The following is a 22524-nucleotide window of genomic DNA, read 5'->3' as shown; positions in this document are numbered from 1 at the left end:
ATCCAATGTAAGTTAATACATAAATAAGGTTCCCCTTGTTAGACGTCCAACAATCACTTGTTAAGCAAACACTATTATCAATGATGCAAACAAAGCTTTCAATTCATTTCTAGCTAAGTCATATTGAGATTTAGTACGTTTTTTTAATGTTTTTCTTGACACTTTATAATAAAGAGGTTTTAAAGACAATTTAATAAAATTTTCTAATTCAACACTATCACCATAATAAGTAAAAGGTTTATCGGTCAGCCATGTTATCAAACGTAGTGTTTCGATTATAAGAGAACGGTTTACCTGCACCGGGCATCGAAGATGCATAACCACCAATTGTTGGTTGTTTTTCCTTTCTTCCACCGGATTTGTGATTAGTGGCATTTAGCTCATGCTTATCTAAGTGACGGGTCAAGGTACCCGTTCCCTCTTCCATTGATAAGGGATGACCTCCTTCCCTACTAATGGACAAATTTTACAAGAGCATATAAAGTGCACTTCTTTGCCTTTTACTTTACCTTCACGAGGCACTTTCTCAAAATACTCTCAAACCCAAAAAATATTGCCTTGCCTTCCACCTCTTTTCTTGGTAGTAGTCCAATCCGAATCAACAAAAGTTTGCGATTCTTGGATATTTGGAAGGCCACCAAATAATAAACATAATAAACAAAATTAATTAGTAATATAATCAAGTCAATTAATAAAATAAAATTAATTACAATATAAATATAAAGAAATTGAGATTAGAGAATTAGAGAGAAAGTATAATTACTTTGATTATATTTTTAATTAATAATATAATCAAAGTAATTAATAGTAACATGAAATGATAAAAAGAATTAATAATTACTAATATAAATTATTTACCATCACCAAACATTATTTCCATCTCCTCTTGATCGATTTATTCAGGAATATCAATGTTGATATTTTTAGACATTACGATAGATTAGTGAAAATTAGAGCTTTAGATTATAATTTATAACTTCACAACTTGAAATAACTTGATTATTTAAAATTAATAAGAAGATTAAGAAGATGATTAATTGATTAATAGAGAATAGATGGGAGAAAATTGTGTGAATATTTAGTTTGAACTACTTTAGATTATAATTTATAACTTCACAACTTGAAATAACTTGATTATTTGAAATTAATTAGAAAATTAAGAAGATGATTAATTGATTAATAGAGTATAGATTGGAGAAAATTGTGTCAATATTTAGTTTGAATGAAGTGACTATTTATAAAACAAATTAGGGTGAAAAATACAAAACAATTTGAATTCAAATATAATTAAAAAAAAGTACAAACCTAGGGCATTCGACCAAACGGTTGACCCAATGGGCCAACCGGGCTACGTGGGTTATGAGGGTTGGTGCAGGCCAGTGATCGGGCCGGGTTAATATGTACACAACCCGGGACTAGCCTAGGGATGGCAATGGGTAGGGTCCGCCTAGACCCGGACCCGAGATTTTTCCTTTGGATCCATATCCGACCCACACCCGTAATGGTAAAATTTGAGGACCCATACCCTGACCCTATGAGTAAGGGTAGGGTCTGGGTCTACCCGCGGGTCCGAGTTTCAGCCACTTTAGTAACAGGATTAACAGTTATGGGGTTCTATAATATTAAAAAAAAATCATACTAGTTTAACATTATGAGTTTATTAATCTCTATTGTACACTACCAAATCCAATATACATTCCAAAGAGATTAAGAAAGACAATGAAGGCCTAAATTAATTTTACATCCAAATACATGTGAAAGAATCAAACTCGGAACCCAAAAATCAATACCGTACTTGATAGCCGTCTCCATCGGCCACCGTCGGTGCCGTTAATTAATGGTGGTTGTCGGTCGCCGCTATTAGAGAGGTAGTTGTCAGTCGCGTATCAGTGCTGTGGTGGTGGTTTTCTTGTGTCAGTGGTGGAGTGGTGGTATTATCAGAAGAGTTTGGTTGAGTTTTATCACTTTATGGGATGAGGGAAGAGAAAGAGACTTTAGTTGGGTTTCTACGATCTGCCAATATGAATTCTGAAAAGTTGTGATTTTTTTTTGTTTTTATAATAAAGGGTCTAAGGGTCGGGTATGGGTCTCATAACTTAGACCCGGACCCGAAATATTTTCTTAAGACTCATACCCATTGGGTCTGAAAAAATGAGACCAATACCTGACCTATTAGGGTCCGACCTTTAGGGTCTGGGTCGGGTCCCCGACCCACTGCCATCCCTAGACTAGCCTGGTGTGTCAAGCGGGCTGGGAAATGTTGAGCCCGAGATGGCAGGTCGGGCCAGTGCAGGCCAGGCTGAACCGTGCGGAAGTCCAGCTCTAGTGATGAAGAAGTAGAAGTGTAGAAGTGTAGAAGGAGAGAGAAACGAAGGAAATATTGTGGCAAGAATTGTGCAGTGTAAGTAAATAATTACTTTGGCTTTTTTAATTGACTATTGCAATATAAGTTTTTAAGGAGTCGTTTGGTTTATCAAGGAACTTAATTTTCCTAAGAACTTCAATTTCATAGTAATTAAGTTCCTGCATTCAATTCGGGTGAATTTGACAAAAGTGTTTGGTTGCCCATGTAGGAATTAAATTACATGGAAACTTTCAATGACCAAGGGGGAGTAGGTAAGTCAATTCCTACATCATGTAGGCATTGAAAGTTCCTGGGAACTTCTAATTCCCCCATTTTCAAAAAAATATGGCAACAAAACAACCCATGTTTTTACAATTCAGGAAATTTTCCAATGCCTATTTTTCAAGTGTCAACCAAACAACCCCAACAGGGATAACGGCGCAAGGCTAGAAGTCCTTAACCGGAAAATCTAATCGTATGCTTAACTCCTCATTCCCGTGTCAATTTCACTTACATAGTTGCATCTGCTCAATCCGCCCCTCGACACTCGATACTCGATACTCCTCCTGCAGCTCCACTGCCGGCAACTCCACCGCATTCGCCACAGTCCTTTCTGAAATAAAAATTAAGCCACGAAATCAGTTTCCGGAGAATTCTAGATTCTACAACCTCACTGCCGGCGTTGACCAGGTCAACGGGATGGATCTATGCCGGGGTAACGTGTGAGCATTGGAATGCAACACATGTATATCCAAGGCTGCGAGAGTATTGGGCAAGTGTGACCGAACCAAAATTCCGATGGCAATGAGTCTAGGGAGCAAAAACAACATTATTAGTGTCGGTGAGTTTGATTTGTCAGTTGAATGTCTTTTGACTCTTTGTTGATTGATAATTATAGTTTGTTAGTAGCTCTATTGTGATCGGCCTGTTATTTCATATTTGTGGTCGACAACTTATGTAAGACCGTCCTATATGTGAAACCAACCCGTTGTTAACTGTATAATTAATAAATAAAGGAAAAGGATTCAGAAGGAATTGGGTGTGAGACCGTCTCATACAACAGTTACTGATAAGTGCATTTTTTATGCCCCTCAAATGTTTGATCATATTAATGGTTTGCAACATGTTGTCCCCGTGAAATGTCTCTGGTTTCAGTTTATTGGTTGTACCTTGATTTACTACTTACTACTTAGCCGAGCGGATTTGGCACTGTTTATAAGGTATCTCACATGCAATCACCAGGAAGGTCAATTGTGATTATATTTAATTCCACCTTTGTTGCGGCTTTAGTTAATTTAACTAGCATAGTTCTGTGTTCAACACCCCCAATGGCATCTGTCCTCCTTATGCATAATAGCAACTCCTTTGATCTCACACCAATGCCAAATACTCTAATGATCAACAAACCAAGAGTGGGAGGAGGACTGGCATGTCAGGAAAACAACCTGATTATGATCCAAACTCGGTGGGCACCATTAACGCTACCCACTTATACCCACATTGATACTCAAGTTTGGAATTCTAATATTATCTTGTATTCTTGTGTTGAAAGATTTTCAGCGACATATGCTGCTTGTCAACCTCATATAATAATGGGGATAAACCTTTGTTATTAGATTGTTTCAATATCTTTCCGTCTGGAAACATAAAACAAAGTGTTTGCTTGAATGTTACCTTGTACGGAGCTTGTTGAATATTTGGCCTTGAGAATGTATGAATAATCATGACAGATCTTGTTTCTTGTGTAACCTCTCCCTTCCCAAAACCTTAAGTAAAAGATCTCCCCCTCACATTTATTCTCCTTCGTAGAGGATCGTAAAAATAGGGAGGATAAGATTTGATTTCCTGACCTCTTCCGTACAGTCCAATACCTCCAAGTTTATTGTTTAATGCTCATGCATCGTTGAGGTCATTATTGCAGTCAGCCGGGTCGCTCTGGAAATGTTTATGAGTCGTGTTGTTTCGGATCATTCAGATTTAGGTTTTTGTGTCAAATTATGGGTAAGGTTTTCCTGCTGGTACGTTTGGCATAAGGCTGATGAACAATGATTGGAACGAGTGGCAGCTGACTCAACAACGCAGGAAAATGCCTGAAACTGAAAGCTCAGGCGACAGAATCAGTACTGCTGAGGATTGTCAAACAACATTGGCGGCCCCAAAAAACAGGCAAGTGCCTTTCAATAATAATATGAATATTGAAGGAAATCATGTAAGCTAAAGTAATGCCCTTCTGATGTCAGATGGATTGTAACTTGTTTTTGTTCTTGTTGAAAATGGAGTTTAGTATAATTTTTGATAACATCAAGAAATAAAGTATTTACCCTGAGATGATTTCATTTGTGTAGTTGTGTACATAATAATTGTGCTGTACGCCTGTACAGTACTTGTGATTATAGCCTGTTTTTATTCTAGTGGAAAATGGAGTTCAGGATAATTTTTGATGACCTCAATAACTAAAGTATTACACTGAGATGGTTTCATTTGTGTATATAATAATTCTGTTGTAGGGTAATTGTGTAAATGAGAGTTTATCATAGCATCATCATGGAGCAACTTGTGACAGTTATATTAACAAGTAGTACTAAGCTAAGGTCTTAGTGTTTAGTTGACCTTGTCAAAAGTCTAACTTGTGAGAATTATAAATTTCTGAATGCTAACAAATGCAGATGTTTAGTTGTTAATTAACACCTCAATTCCAAAATGGTACCACATCATGTCTCAAAAGCTATTCCTCTAATCTTTTTTCAGATCATAGTATTCAAGTTTTTAGTCACCACAAAAGCATTGCAGCCCGTATTCTTACTTGAGCAGTGTGTGAACACTACATCTAATTACACACAGAACAGTGCCTTCAAGCGCAATCTCGACACACTCCTTACAGACCTCGCTGTTCATTCGGATTCAACAGGGTTCTACAACGCCTCCACTGGTGAGATACCTGACAAAGTCTATGGTCTCTTCTATTGTAGAGGCGATGTTGATCTTCAACTCTGCCATAACTGTGTTCAAACTGCCACCCAAAAAATCACTCAAGTGTGCACTTATATGAAGGAAGCCATAGTTTATTATGAGGAGTGTACAGTGCGGTATGCAAACCGCTATATTTTCTCACAGGGTGAGGAATCTCCATGGGTTTATTGGTCAAGCTTTGCTAAGGTGTCCAACCCGGTTGAGTTGAGACAAAAACTGTCGAGTACGATGTCAGGACTCATAAAGAATGCAGCGTACAATGCTTCATACCATGGTTTTGGAACACAAGATGTTGATGTTTCAGTGGGTCTTACATTATATTGCCTTGTTCAGTGTACCCCTGATATACTTGGCTTACCATGTGAGAGATGCTTGAAAACTGCTTTAGCTGAAACACAATCTACTTGCTGTAATGGAGGAAGAAGAAGATTGCTGATTTTACGGCCTAGTTGCCAGCTAGTGTATGATACAGCGCCTTTCTATGCGACCCCACCTCCCGTTCTGCCACCTCAAGCAGCTCAATCTCCCGGTAAAGTTCAATCCTTTTTTTTTTAATTTTTAATTTTTTAATTTCATTGTGACTATCTCTATCATAGAAAAGGTAAAGCAATAAATTGTCATAACTGGAATTTGTCTATTTTCACTGTCTATCATCAATTTCACTAAAGAGCTAGCAATCGGGTGATCCAAAAAAACTTTCGTATCATCGGGTCACTTCGGTCATTTTGCGTCAGGTCAAGGCGGGTAATATCAGTTTCAGATTTTTGCAGGTCAATATCACTCTCTTGGTCTAGTCGGGCTTTGATTGGGTCTTTATATGATCAGTAGTAGACATTTCCGCTGTCTTGTAAAGATGGTTTTATTTTTACACTATCATTAGGTTTGTTTTTCTTTGTTATTAGTTAAAAATTGTTAAGAGGAGGGTTCACGGTTGGGACTCCAACAAAGGGTATCTCACTTTCTTTTTTTTTGTCTTCACAAGAATTAGGTGTGTAAGATGTGTAAGAGTAGGTGTAAGGCTAGTTATAGGTAGGCCATGATTAGGTTATTTTATCTCATAAAATAATTCACCCACTAACACCTTCCACCTCCATTATTTCGGTCCATGTACATAAAATGGACTACCATTTTATTTTGTCAATTTGTCATTTGTCACACAATATATCACATGTAGTATGTTACATGTTATTAATTAATTTGATGCATATTTATCACATAAATATCATTTCATGAATTAATTAAATTACGTACAACAAATTGACTAGTGATACTTGATCACATATATAAAATGGGTCATAAAATTATAATTCACAACATCTTGTAATTATAATTAACCATTCATTCTTATCTTTATTGTTTCACAAACAATAAACAATTTTAGTAATAAAGTAATTCAATTACTAAAATAAATCTTATTTAATCCCATTATAATAAGATATCAATATTCTCTCTTACAAATTGAATTGTTCAATTTTAAGGAATTGATTAACTTGTATCGTCATACAATTAATCAACTTTACGGATAAGAGCATTATCCTTTAGGTGTGACCTTAAGGGATCAACTGACCACCACCGTCCCACGATGGCAAGAAACTCGCAAACTCCTAGAAGCCAATCGTTACCGATTAATGTTGATCAGTTGACTATAAAATGAATCATCCCTTACGTATTCTTAAAAATGAGATTTAAACATGTGATCATCATGATCGACAATTGTGATCGCATTATTGTCGGAGGACACATACTCCAACAATCTCCCACTTGTCCTCGACAAGTGTGCGTCACCAATTCTCTTGTCCTATTACTATCTCCCACTCAATGCAAGGTGTCTTTCGGTCGTGCTTGCAAGTGATCATATCGAGAGTGGTTTCTTCGATCCGAGAATAACCGATTGGCCGAATTTATCTACCATAGATACCATCCGAGCGTGGCCACGCATTTCCAGTTCATTTCTCCTCGAGTGGCCCTGAGATATTGTTTTAACCCTGACAAGGGGGTGGACAATTCCTATCGCACTTGTTCCCTTCGACTAGCCACAACCATCATAACCCAAAATATGCCCATTTGACCCCATTTACGAAGGTCGTAGTAACACAAATCAAAGTTAATTTGAAACTCGTGCCACCTTAGGCGAATGCCTCTTTAGTCAAAAGAATCGTCTCATTAGAATACTATAGTAGCTCTCGCCACGACCAGGCTATATAAATTTGCCGAAACTCTATAAGCGGTCACCGCCGACAAAGTGTTCCTAATAAATCGACTATGTGATCGACTAGTCATCTCACAGGACTCTATGGCACTTGAACTTGCCATCAATCGCATCACCCTCTAGTCACTTCGAGACGTCACCTCATACAAGTGACTATGGGCGAATACTATGTTAATCCGGGTTCACTTTAACGGGGTTCAATGTTGTCTCTACAACCCGTTTGGATGTAACAAAGTATAAAAGGAGTTTTTCAGCTTAAAAACTTGAACGACAAATGTGATTATCACATATGAATAGTCAATACCTGATTACTATTTCATATTCTATAATCTAATTTGATCTTTTATGTAGTTATTAATCTCAATCCAATTGAAATGACATGACTTGTTAGAAATCTAGATCTCTATGCTAAACATATTCATATTATGTAAAGATTTAATTTAGTCATAAAATTAAAAGGTGATCTTATGCATGCAAACAATAAAAATAATAAGGAAGAAATCTTCATTCTTACAATGCTATTTCGGATCTTAAGGGCACAAGAGAGTTCTCCTACTCTCTTGTTCTTGAGCTCTCCTTAATGGATGAACTAGGATTCAAGTGTAGAATCCCTCCCAAGGAATAATACCCAAGGCAAACTCTTAATCAAATTAATATTATGAATACTAGAACAATATTAATTTAGTGTAAAATTGACCCAAAATATTATTTGGTCTCTCTATGTTTCGGTTAAGAGAGAGGGAGGAGGAGGAAGATTTTTTTATCTTTCTAAAACTCTAATTTTAGATAATGAATGAATGAATGTACACTAGTAAATATCATAGTGTATATTAGGTAAAATAAGAAGAAAAACCAAGGTGGTTTTCTTCTCAAAAACCGGGTGGAAGAGGGGAAAAGAAGGAGCCAATGCACACAAGGTTGCCTTCACAAGAACAAGTAGACATGCAAGGCTAGTATTAGGCAAACATGATTATGTTTACCACTAATATAATTAACCTAATATTTTCCTAATCCTCTCCAATATTTCGGTCATAATAGATAAAATGGATTCCATTTTATCTTTGTCAAATTTGTCAATATGTCACATGAAATTGTTATGTATTTTTATCATATTAAAAATCAACGCATTAATAAAAATACGTCATACACAAAATCGACTTAGTAATTCACAATTACTTGTATAAAAATAATTTACCAATTATAAATCACAACATCTTGTATTTATAATAATTTATTCATTCAAATGCAATTGTTTCCTTAAACAATAATTTCATCTAAGTAATAAAACAATTCGATTACTTAGACCGTATCTTATTTAATCAAATTACAATGAGACACGTAAATATTACTTCCAAAATCGTCCGTCAATTTTAAGTAATTTAATTGACCCGTATCGTCATACGATCAATTAAATGATCAATTAAGAGTGTTACCCTTTAGGTATGACCTAAGGGGATCAATCTGTCACCATCTCCTCACGACAAGTAATATCAAACTCTAGTCGACCAATCATTACCGATATGTGTGGACCAGATTGACAAAAATATTACTTCCCAATTGTATTCTTTAAAATGAGACTTAAACATGTGATCATCATGATCAACAGTTGTGATCGAATTATTGTCGGAGGACACATATTCCAACAATCTCCCACTTGTCCTCGACAAGTGTGCGTCACCAATTCTCTTGTCCTATTACTATCTCCCACTCAATGCAAGGTGTCTTTCAGGTCGTACTTGCAAGTGATCATATCGAGAGTGGTTTCCTCGATCCGGAGAATAAGCGATTGGCCGGATTTATCCACCATGGATACATTCCGAGCGTGGCCACGCATTTCGATTCGATACTCCTCGAGTGGCCCTGAGATATTGTTATAACCCTGACTAGGGGTGGACAATTCCTATCGCACTCATTCCCTTCGACTAGCCACCGCCATCATAACCCAAAATATGCCCATTTACGAAGGTCGTAGTAACACAAATCAAAGTTAATCTGAAACTGTGTCATCTTAGGCGAATAGTCTTTAGTCAAAAGAATCGACTCATTAGAATACTATAGTTGCTCTCGCCACGACCAGGCTATATAAATTTGCCAGAACTCTATAAGCGGTCATAAGACCCGACAAAATGTTCCTAACAGCCTGCCTATGTGATCGACTAGTCATCTCACATGACTGTATGTCACTTGAACTTGCCATCAATCGCATCACACTCTAGTCACTTCGAGACGTCACCTCCTACAAGTGACTATAGGCAAATACAATGTTAATCCGCGTTCACTTTAACGGGGTTCAATTGTCTCCATAACCCGTTTGGATGTAACAATGTATAAAGAAAAGATAAAAGACAAATTCGATTATGAACATGAACAAAAACAACACTTTTATTTCATTTCAAAATCTAACATAAACTTGGTACACGTTTAAGTCTCATGGATGCAACATGTACATCATGCTTAGCCTGCGATAAAGGCTTGGTGAGCGGATCGGCTATGTTGTCATCCGTCCCAACCTTACAAATCGCAATTTCCTTTCTTTCAATGAAATCTCTAATTACATGATATTTTCTAAGTACATGTCTAGATCTATTACTAGACTTTGGCTCCTTAGCTTGGAAGATCGTCCCACTATTATCACAATAGAGAGTGATGGGATCATTGGCGGTAGGTACTACTTTTAGACCTTCCGTGAATTATCCGATCCACACGACTTCCTGGCGACTTCGATCTTTGCCGAATGTACTCGACCTCCGTTGTTGAATCCGCGTTCTGACTTCCTTGAAGCTTCTCCAGTTAACGGCACCACCATTGAGCATGAAAACGAAACCAACTTGTGATTTCATGTCATCTCTATCTGTTTGAAAACTCGAGTCCGTGTATCCATTAACACGTAGCTCAGTGTCTCCTCCAAACACTAAGATAGAATCCTTAGTTCTTCTCAAGTACTTAAGGATGTTCTTGACGGCTATCCAGTGACTCTCCCCTGGATTTCCTTGATATCTACTCGTCATACTCAAGGCATACGAGACATCAGGACGTGTGCATATCATGGCGTACATGATTGATCCAACAAATGGAAGCATAAGGGATTGTCTTCATGCGTTGACATCATGGGGTTCGGAGGAGATTGAGTCTTGCTCGATATAGTCCCGATTACCATAGGTACCAAACCCCTTTTGATTTGTCCATCTTTGAATCAATCGAAAAATCTTATCAACATAAGATTCTTGACTTAGTGCCAATATCCTTTTGGATCTATGTCTATGGATCCGGATACCTAATATGCGTTGTGCCTCTCCTAAATCCTTCATTTGGAAGTGGTTACTTAACAGAAGACAACATTGGAATATCATTTTCAATGAGTAGTATGTCATCGACATACAAGATTAGGAACACAACATTGCTCCCACTAAATTTCATGTATAAACATGGTTCTCAACACTTCGAGTGAAACCATTTTCCTTTATAACATGATTGAATCGATGATTCCAACTTCTAGATGCTTGCTTAAGACCATAAATGGATCTCTTAAGCTTGAACACTTTGTTAGGATTCTTAGAATCAACAAAACCTTCGGGTTGTATCATGTACACATCCTCTTCTAAATGCCCATTTAGAAAAGCGGTTTTGACATCCATTTGCCATATTTCATAATCATGAAATGCGGCAATCGCTAACAAAATCCGTATGGATCTTAGCATGGCTACGGGGGCGAAGGTTTCATCATAATGGAGACCTTGGACTTGGGTAAATCCTTTTGCCACTAGCCTAGCTTTGTAGACATCGTCATGTCCCTCTATGCCATTCTTGACTTTGAATATCCATTTGCATTGAAGAGGTCTTGCCCCTTTAAGGAAATCTACCAAGTCCCAAACTTGGTTTTCATGCACAGAATCCATTTCGGACTTCATGGCTTCAAGCCATAAGGAGGAATTTGGACTAGAGATTGCGGTCTTGTAGGTGGCGGGCTCGTCACTTTCTATAAGCAACACATCGAGTGTTCCATCTTCTTCGATAAGTCCCACATATCGATCGGGATGGCGAATAATACGACTCGTTCTTCTAAGTGGAGGAGAGACAACCGTGTTAGACGTCGAAGGAACATCTTCTTGCGTCTCTATTTCGGTTTGTGGCTCTTGAACTTCATCAAGTTCAAAATTTCTCCCACTCTGTCTCTTAGAAATAAATTTTCTTTCTAAGAAGACAGCCTCGCAAGACACAAACACTTTGTTATCTTGAGGTTTGTAGAAGTAGTATCCTCGAGAGGTCGAGGGGTAACCTCTGATGCATTTTTCGGATCTTGGGGCAAGCTTGTTGTCGGTCTTAGCCTTGACGTAAGCATCACATCCCCAAATCTTCATATAGGATATATTGGGAACCCTTCCCGTCCACATCTCACATGGAGTCTTTTCGGTGGTCTTTGTGGGACTATTGTTCAAAGATCTAATTGCGGTTTGAATCGCAAATCCCCAAAACGAGTTTGGTAACTCGGTTTGACTCATCATGGATCGAACCATATCAAGTAAGGTTCGATTTCTCCTTTCGGTAACACCATTGAGTTGTGGTGTTCCGGGTGGAGAAAGTTGTGATATAATACCACAACCTTTCAAGTGTGAATCGAATTCAAGGCTAAGATATTCACCACCACGGTCGGATCGTAGTGCTTTTATCTTTTTGTTCAATTGGTTCTCTACTTCATTTTGAAATTCCTTGAATTTCTCAAACGCTTCACTCTTATATTTCATTAAATAGACATGCCCATGTCTACTCAAGTCATCGGTGAAGGTTATGAAATAGTCATAATTTCCTCGAGCGGTGATACTCATTGGTCCACATACATCGGTGTGTACGAGTCCCAATAGTTCACTAGCTCGTGTCCCTTTACCACTAAAAGGATTACGAGTCATTTTGCCAAGTAGTCAATATTCGCATGTACCATATGATTGATAATCAAATGGTGTAATCACGTTACTTGAAATTAATCTTTTGATGCGATTCTCGTTTATGTGACCTAATCGACAATGCCAAATGAACGCTTCACTTGGGTCACTTGATTTGAGTTTCTTTGATTGAATGTTATAGATATCATTAGTCGGATTTGAGGTCTCTAAAATGTAAATGTCATTGATGGAAGAAGCTTGGCCTATAACCAAATCATTCCTTGAAATAGTACAACGATTGTTCTTAATGACAAAACCAAATCCATCCATGTCTAGCATAGCGATAGAAATAAACTTATTTTACAAGTATGATTTAAAAGACAAATGTTAATATTTCATTTTCCTCCATACTTGTAGTTCATTACAATGAATGCATCAAACGCTACCGCACCGATAACTATTGAGTCTTACCACAATGTTTTTGACGACGTTTGCTCCAACAATGATTTCGACACTACTAGAGAACTTCATTTTGGGATAGGTTCGGATGGAAACCTTAACTTCATCACTTCTACTAGACCACCTACTACTACTAGATCTCGTGTGAGCCCGTCTCAGGAAGACTATCTCATACAATCTATAGGGTCTTTGTCTTTGGAAGATAAAGATGCCAAAACTAGTGGGAGCTCAAGCAATCAAGTTCTTGCTTCAAAGGGCAAAAAGTTCAAGAAGAAGGGAAAGAAAATCAAAAACTTCAAGCAAGTTAATGATGAGTGCCATTATTGCTATGGCATGGGACATTGGCTTAGGAATTGTCCCGTATATTTGCGAAATATAAGGGAAGGAATCATCGTTCCAAAAGGTAAAATTCCTAAGGAAATTTATGTTATTGATATAAACTATACTTCCACTACGACATGGGTACTAGATACCGGTTGTGGTTCTCACCTTTGTAATCATTTACAGGGTTTAAGAGACGTGAAGAGGCTTAGCAAGGGAGATGTAGATCTACGCCTTGGAAATGGAACTCGAGTAGCGGCCGAATCCAAAGGAACTTATGTATTAGCTTTGCCTAATGGATTTGAGTTGTATTTACATAATTGTTTTTATGTGCCTACACTCTCTAAAAACATTATTTCTATCGCTATGCTAGACATGGATGGATTTTGTTTTGTCATTAAGAACAATCGTTATACTATTTCAAGGAATGATTTGGTTATAGGCCAAGCTTCTTCCATCAATGGCATTTACATTTTAGAGACCTCAAATCCGACTAATGATATCTATAACATTCAATCAAAGAAACTCAAATCAAGTGACCCAAGTGAAGCGTTCATTTGGCATTGTCGATTAGGTCACATAAACGAGAATCGCATCAAAAGATTAATTTCAAGTAATGTGATTACACCATTTGATTATCAATCATATTGAACATGCGAATATTGCCTTCTTGGCAAAATGACTCGTAATCCTTTTAGTGGTAAAGGGACACGAGCTAGTGAACTATTGGGACTCGTACACACCGATGTATGTGGACCAATGAGTATCACCGCTCGAGGAAATTATGACTACTTCATAACTTTCACCGATGACTTGAGTAGACATGGGCATGTCTATTTAATGAAACATAAGAGTGAAGCTTTTGAGAAATTTAAGGAGTTTCAAAATGAAGTGGAGAACCAATTGAACAAAAAGATAAAAGCACTACGATCCGACCGTGGTGGTGAATATCTTAGCCTTGAATTCGATTCACACTTGAAAGGTTGTGGTATTATATCACAACTTTCTCCACCCGGAACACCACAACTCAATGGTGTTGCCGAAAGGAAAAATCGAACCCTACTTGATATGGTTCGATCTATGATGAGTCAAACCGAGTTACCAAACTCGTTTTGGGGATTTGCGATTCAAACCGCAATTAGATCTTTGAACAATAGTCCCACAAAGACCACCGAAAAGACTCCATGTGAGATGTGGACGGGAAGGGTTCCCAATATATCCTATATGAAGATTTGGGGATGTAATGCTTACGTCAAGGCTAAGACCGACAACAAGTTTGCCCCAAGATCCGAAAAATGCATCTTTGTAGGTTACCCCTCGACCTCTCGAGGATACTACTTCTACAAACCTCAAGATAACAAAGTGTTTGTGTCTTGCGAGGCTGTCTTCTTAGAAAGAGAATTTATTTCTAAGAGACAGAGTGAGAGAAATTTTGAACTTGATGAAGTTCAAGAGCCACAAACCGAAAAAGAGACGCAAGAAGATGTTCCTTTGTCGTCTAACACGGTTGTCTCTCCTCCACTTAGAAGAACGAGTCGTGTTATACGCCATCCCGATCGATATGTGGGACTTATCGAAGAAGCTGGAACGTTCGATGTGTTGCTTATAGAAAGTGACGAGCCCGCTACCTACAAGACCGCAATCTCTAGTCCAAATTCCTCCTTATGGCTTGAAGCCATAAAGTCCGAAATGGATTCTATGCACGAAAACCAAGTTTGGGACTTGGTAGATTTGCCTAAAGGGGCAAGACCTCTTCAATGCAAATGGATATTCAAAGTCAAGAATGGCATAGAGGGACATGATGATGTCTACAAAGCTAGGTTAGTGGCAAAAGGATTTACCCAAGTCCAAGGTCTCCATTATGATGAGACCTTTGCCCCCGTAGCCATGCTAAGATCCATACGGATTTTGTTAGCGATCGCCGCATTTCATGATTATGAAATATGGCAAATGGATGTCAAAACCGCTTTTCTAAATGGGCATTTAGAAGAGGAGGTGTACATGATACAACCCGAAGGTTTTGTTGATTCTAAGAATCCTAACAAAGTGTGCAAACTTAAGAGATCCATTTATGGTCTCAAGCAAGCTTCTAGAAGTTGGAATCATCGATTTAATCATGTGATAAAAGAGAATGGTTTCACTCGAAGTGTTGAGGAACCATGTTTATACATGAAATTTAGTGGGAGCAATGTTGTGTTCCTAATCTTGTATGTCGATGACATACTACTCATTGGAAATGATATTCCAATGTTGTCTTCTGTTAAGAAGTGGTTAGGTAACCACTTCCAAATGAAGGATTTAGGAGAGGCACAACGCATATTAGGTATCCTGGATCCATGTAGGCGTAGATCCAAAAGAATATTGGCACTAAGTCAAGAATCTTATGTTGATAAGATTTTTCGACGGTTCAAAGATGGACAAATCAAAAAGGGGTTTGGTACCTATGGTAACTGGGACTATATTGAGCAAGACTCAATCTCCCTCCGAACCCCATGATGTTGAACGCATGAAGACAATCCCTTATGCTTCCGCTGTTGGATCAATCATGTACGCCATGATATGCACACGTCCTGATGTCTCGTATGCCTTGAGTATGACGAGTAGATATCAAGGAAATCCAGGTGAGAGTCACCGGATAGCCATAAAGAACATCCTTAAGTACTTGAGAAGAACTAAGGATTCTATCTTAGTGTTTGGAGGAGACACCGAGCTACGTGTTAATGGATACACGGACTCGAGTTTTCAAACAGATAGAGATGACATGAAATCACAAGTCGGTTTCGTTTTCATGCTCAATGGTAGTGCTGTTAGTGGAGAAGCTTCAAGGAAGTCAGAATCATGATTCAACAACGGAGGTCGAGTACATCATTGCGGATCGGAAGTCGCCAAGGAAGTCTGTGTGGATCGTGCAATTCACGGAAGGTCTAAGAGTAGTACCTACCGCCAATGATCCCATCACTCTCTATCGATAATAGTGGGATGATCTTCCAAGATAAGGAGCCAAAGTCTAGTAATAGATCTAGACATGTACTTAGAAAATATCATGTAATTAGAGATTTCATTGAAAGAAAGGAAATTGCGATTTGTAAGGTTGGGACGGATGACAACATAGCCGATCCGCTCACCAAGCCTTTATCGCAGGCTAAACATGATGGACATGTTGCATCCATGGGACTTAAACGTGTACCAAGTTTATGTTAGATTTTGAAATGAAATAAAAGTGTTGTTTTTGTTCATGTTCATAATCGAATTTGTCTTTTATCTTTTCTTTATACATTGTTACATCCAAACGGGTTGTGGAGACAATTGAACCCCGTTAAAGTGAACACGGATTAACATAGTATTTGCCCATAGTCACTTGTATGATGTGACGTCTCGAAGTGACTAGAGTGTGATGCGATTGATGGGAAGTTCAAGTGCCATAGATTCATGTGAGATGACTAGTCGATCACATAGGCAGACTGTTAGGAACACTTTGTCGGGCCTTATGACCGCTTATAGAGTTCTGGCAAATTTATATAGCCTGGTCGTGGCGAGAGCTACTATAGTATTCTAATGAGTCGATTCTTTTGACTAAAGACTATTCGCCTAAGATGGCACGATTTGATTAACTTTGATTTGTGTTACTACGACCTTCGTAAATGGGGTCAAATGGGCATATTTTGGGTTATGATGGTGTGGCTAGTCGAAGGGAATGAGTGCGATAGGAATTGTCCACCCCTAGTCAGGGTTATAACAATATCTCAGGGCCACTCGGGGAGTAATGAACTGGAAATGCGTGGCCACGCTCGGAAAGTATCCATGGTGGATAAATCCAGTCAATCAGTTGTTCTCCAGATCGAGGAAACCACTCTCGATATGATCACTTGCAAATACGACCTGAAAGACACCTTGCATTGATTGGGAGATAGTAATAGGACAAGAGAATTGGTGACGCACACTTGTCGAGGACAAGTGGGAGATTGTTGGAATATGTGTCCTCCGACAATAATGCGATCACAACTGTTGATCATGATGATCACATGTTTAAGTCTCATTTTAAAGAATACAATTGGAAAGTATTTTTACTGTCAACTGGTCCACATATATCGGTAATGATTGGCTGACTAGAGTTTGACATTACTGTCGTGCGACGGTGGTGATCAGTTGATCCCCTAGGTCATACATAAAGGATAATACTCTTAATTGATCATTTAATTAATCGTATAACGTTACGAGTTAATTAAATTACTTAAAATATTGACGGACGATTTTGGATGTAAAATTTACGTATCTCATTATAATATGATTAAATAAGATACGGTCTAAGTGATCGAATTGTTTTATTACTTGGATGAAATTATTGTTTAAGGAAACAATTGAAATTGAATGAATAATTTATTATAAATACAAGTTGTTGTGATTTATAATTGGTAAATTATTTTAGTACAAGTAATTGTGAATTACTAAGTCAATTTTGTATATGACGTATTTTTATTAATGCGTTGATTTTTAATATGTTAAAAATACATAACAATTTTACATGACATGTGACATGTGACAAATTGACAAATTGACAAAGATAAAATGAAATCCATTTTATCTCCTAATGGACCGAAAAATTGGGTGATATTAACAATATATATTATGTTAATTAAGTGAGTGGAAAACATGATTAGTGCCTCTTGTGAAGAGCACCATGCTCATGCATTGGCCTTCTCCCCACCCTCCTACCCGGTTTTCCTTGAAGAAGAGCCAAGGGTCTTTTGCTCTTTTAGTCTAATATTCACTACATGCAAAGTGTGTGGATAATTATTCATTCTAACATCACAAAAATATTTTTAGAGAGATAAAAATATTTTCTTCCTCCTTCTTCCTCCTCTTGACCGAAATCCAAAGAGGACCAAAAATATTTTGGGTCATTTTATTTAAATTAATGTTATTCTAGTATTGATAATATTAATTTTATTAAGAGTATATCTTGGGTATTATTCCTTGGAAGGGATACTATACTTGTATCCTTTTGTTCATCCATTTAAGGAGAGCTCAAGAACAAGAGAGTAGGAGAACTCTTTTGTGCCCTTTTGATCCGAAAATAACAATGTAAGAATGCAGATTTCTTCTTTATTTTACTTATAGTTTGCATGCATAAGATCACCCTTTTAATTTATGACTAAATTTAAATCATAGCATATAAGTAGGGATGGCAATGGGTAGGGTCTGGGTAGGGTCCGCCTAGACCCGGACCCGGACCCGAGATTTTTCCTTTGGACCCGTACCCGACCCAGACCCGCAAGGGGCTAAAATTTGAGGACCCATACCCGGACCCTATGGGTAAGGGTAGGGTCTGGGTCTACCCGTGGGTCCGAGTTTCAGCCACTTTAGTAACAGGATTAACAGCTATGAGATCTATAATATTAAAAAAAAAATTCATACTACTTTAACATTATGAGTTTATTAATCTCTATTGTACACTACCAAATCCAATATACATACCAAAGAGATTAAGAAAGACAAAGAATACCTAAATTAGTTTTACATCCAAATACATGTGAAAGAATCAAACTCGGAACCCAAAAATCAATACCGTACTTGATAGCCGTCTCCATCTGATCGTCACTGGCTGCCGTTAATGGTGGTTGTCGGTCGCCGCCTATTAGAGAGGTGGTTGTCAGTCGCATATCAGTGCTGTGGTGGTGGTTTTCTTGTGTCAGTGGTGGAGTGGTGGTATTGTCAGAAGAGTTTGGTTGAGTTTTATCACTTTGGGATGAGGGAAGAGAAAGAGACTTTAGTTGGGTTTCTACGTCTGCCAGTATGAATTCAGAAAAGTTGTGATTTTGATTTTTTTTTTTTTTTATAATAAAGGGTCTAAGGGTCGGGTATGGGTCTCATAACTTAGACCCGGACCCGAACTCGAAATATTTTCTTAAGACCCATACCCAACCCATACCCATTGGGTCTGAAAAAATGAGACTCATACCCGACCCATTAGGGTCCAACCCTCAGGGTCTGGGTCGGGTCCCCGACCCATTGCCATCCCTACATATAAGGTCATGCTTGAGTCAGTTACGGATCTGGTTGGTTTCAGACAATTTGTTCATCGGCTTTGGTCGAGCCACTTCTGATTCACTTATATCCGTCTTCTATTTGGTCGAGTTTCAGATGGTTCCGGTCCGGTCAACCTTATCAAACTTCGATTCACTAATGGCATATTTATCAGAATGTTATCCTTCTGTCATTCATTTACATGATCAGTTTGTATGTAAACCTCTGGCTGATACAGGAAACGCTAGACATATCATTCACCCAAGAATTATTTCCCCTTTTTGATACCAGTTGATATTTACTCTTTTCTATGAATTTCCGTAGATTTGCAAACAGGAGGCAGGGGGTCAGTGTACTACTTTGTAAGAGCCGGAATTCCTGCCGTGGTCTTCTTATTGTTGTTTCTCTGTGCTATTGCATTCTGTTTGCATAAGAGGAAGAAGAATGACACTACAATAACAGGTAATAATTATGACATTTTTGTGAGCATGTATGTCTACAGAGATATTCCTTCATAGTTTCATATATGTTTTTTTTCCCCAGGTGTCCAAGAAACTTATAGCGAAAATTCCTTGCACTTCAGTCTAGAGACAATTCAGACTGCAACAAGTAACTTCTCCATTGCTAATAAACTAGGTGAAGGTGGATTTGGAGCTGTTTACAGGGTACGTCATATTTTCAGTTCTATCTTACTCCAACTCGGTTCAAAGGGTTGAACACGACTGCGTACCCAAGTGTCGAGATGGTTATTTTTCAAAAATTGACAAGTTTATGGTCTAAAATGAAGTGTCGGAGTGTCATACCAATGTTTAATGTCCAAGGGTCGAGTATCGGATATTGGTGTGTGAGCTCATATGAAGTGTTGGAAGTAATATAGATTGTCATTGCTTCTAAGTATATCCTTTATGTAAACAAGATTTTTGGGTGTCTTGAAGATATTTGTGTCCCTTTTCATTCCCCATGGAGCCAAAGACTCGCTCTTCTTTGGTTTTAGATATAATTGGATAAAGACACAAAGAGTAGTGAATTACTATATTGGTTACATGCTTGTATTTATTTTTGAAGTAGCAGTCATTCAATGCAATTCTCAATGATATTTCCAGTTATAAGGCATGGAAGCGAGAGACTTTTTTTTATTTTTTACATTGGGGTTAGGTTACAAACATCTGACCCCCTCCTAAAACAACGGGATGTTTAATTCTCCGTCTTGCAAAGTAGGGAAGGCTTCTGGATGGCCGAGAAGTAGCTGTGAAGAGGCTTTCGGAGGACTCTGGACAAGGTATCAGAGAGTTCTCGAACGAAGTAGAGTTATTAGCAAAGCTTCAGCACAGAAACCTGGTGAGACTTCTAGGATTCTGCTTAGAAGGCAACGAGAAACTGCTCATTTATGAGTTTATGCCCAACATGAGTCTTGACAAATTCCTATTCGGTACTCCCTCAACACACATTTGACAAATTAAATCTAAAATGGCGCAAAACTCTGATGCTTTAAGGTTATTGTGCAGATCCAAACAGCCGCAAGTATTTGGACTGGGATACACGGTTCAAGATCATCATGGGAATTGCACGAGGACTTTTGTACCTTCATGAGGATTCTCGTCTTACGATTATACATAGAGACCTTAAATCAAGCAATGTTTTGCTAGATCAGGAGATGAATCCTAAAATAGCAGACTTTGGCATGGCAAGACTGGTGAAGCTAGACCAACCACAAGCCAGTACCACAAGAATAGTTGGAACATAGTAAGTCCTATATCTTCACTGCAATTATCAGATCAGGATCTGAAGAGGGATTGGTATCATACGTTTATAACCCTTACATTCATGAAATGTCACAAAATGGCTGATAAGTACATAATCAGACTGACTAAAGTTGGGTTCACTTCCTTACGACATTAATGTTCACGAGTACTGTCTTGCAGTGGATATATGGCACCAGAATATGCAATGTCGGGAATCATATCCATCAAGGTCGATGTCTACAGCTTTGGAATATTGCTTTTGGAGATTATAAGTGGACGTAGCAGTAATTTCATCAACCCATCTAAAGGCACAGACAGCCTTCTGAGTCGTGTAAGATGTACCAAATTTGTTACTCTGTTAATTAGTCTAGAGCTATGTTATTCACACTCGGTTAAACCACTGCACCGATATAGATACATTATACCAGAGCCAAGCATCAGTGTCTGGTTTTGTGAAAATATTCATGTTTTGTCTTTAAAAGTGTCCAAGGGGATTACTTTAGAACGTGTTCTAAGCTCTAGCCTCAGTGAGGTACGAGTCAAAAACGCATCTAGGCACCTTGTGCATAACATGCAACAAGCGATGCACATTGCCTTACAAATCCTATATATGGAGTGTTTTTTTCCTTCTTTTACTTTTATTTTGCCTTTCTCTTTGCCACATTCTCTTTCTTGCATGTTAGCTCTCTTTAAAACTAACAAAGTGTATTTTTGCAAGATGTTTTTTATTAAAATTGCGAACGATGTTCCTTGTGTACATGAGACGAATGCCTCATCTTTTTTGCCTTGCACCTCATCCCATAGGCCATTTAGTCATCACCACCTCTGCTCACCTAAGGCCTTCTAAAACCAATCCAAGTATCATACCTGTAACTGAGTGGTCAGTGTCAATACGGATAACCAAGGCAACTTGATGACTTATAGTAAACACGAGCCTTGACTCTCGACTGAAATAACATGGCATTATGGTGAGATATTTTCTTGTATGTTGCTTCAGGCATGGAGACTTTGGAACACTGGAGCGACAACGGAGCTAGTGGATGCACTACTAGGAAACAATTATTCAAGAGAAGAAGTCCTTAGATGTACTCAAGTGGCATTGTTTTGTGCTCAAGAAGATGCTACCAGCAGACCCACTATGGCATCTGTCGTCCTTATGCTCAATACCAACTCCTCTGAATCCCCATCTTTACAAGGGCCTTCACCATCCTTGAATATGAATGCTGTCAATCTGGATAAACCAGGCAGACGTGGATCTGCAGGTCAGGAGCACGAGGCTGGATACGACCTCTACTCAGTGGCCAGCATGGACACTACGGACTTGTACCCACGTTGATGATTTGATATTTAAGTTTCGTGTTCAACCAAGCCGGGGCTAGAGCTTTGTGGTTAGGTATGATTAAATATGACCATGTATAGATCTTGTTGAATATTTTGTGCCAGAATAGGGCCCAAAACTTTAGATGGATTGTAATACTGAAAGTTTTAGCGAGATTGGAGTTGGGTAACGCGGTTTACAAGGAGGTTGTAAACCCCCTTGAGGCCGAGAGTCTGAACCTAGAAGTTTATGTCCATAAA

At 38.3% G+C, this 22524-nt stretch overlaps 1 protein-coding gene across 3 annotated transcripts; it reads left to right on the top strand.

Moving 5' to 3' along the window:
• Positions 1-2611: 2611 nt before the first annotated feature.
• LOC141642637 (cysteine-rich receptor-like protein kinase 10) lies at positions 2612-22502 on the top strand. Of its 3 annotated transcripts, none has more exons than XM_074451490.1 (9): positions 2612-3185; positions 4320-4510; positions 5093-5843; positions 19529-19666; positions 19748-19869; positions 20423-20633; positions 20710-20947; positions 21127-21277; positions 21944-22502. In XM_074451490.1, the coding sequence occupies exons 3-9, from the start codon at positions 5390-5392 to the stop codon at positions 22280-22282; spliced, it is 1653 nt and encodes a 550-aa protein (XP_074307591.1). In that variant the 5' UTR covers positions 2612-3185; positions 4320-4510; positions 5093-5389; the 3' UTR covers positions 22283-22502. The 3 variants fall into 3 exon arrangements, with proteins under 3 accessions (XP_074307591.1, XP_074307593.1, XP_074307592.1); XM_074451492.1 differs by having other exon boundaries at positions 2681-3185; positions 4410-4510; XM_074451491.1 differs by having other exon boundaries at positions 2681-3185; positions 4351-4510.
• Positions 22503-22524: the final 22 nt, after the last annotated feature.

The sequence above is a fragment of the Silene latifolia genome, chromosome 2 (assembly GCF_048544455.1).
Source record: "Silene latifolia isolate original U9 population chromosome 2, ASM4854445v1, whole genome shotgun sequence".
In the NCBI taxonomy this organism is placed as follows: Eukaryota; Viridiplantae; Streptophyta; class Magnoliopsida; order Caryophyllales; family Caryophyllaceae; genus Silene; species Silene latifolia.
The sequence above is the reverse complement of the archived record's forward strand: the minus strand, read 5'-3'. Positions and strand labels throughout refer to the sequence as shown.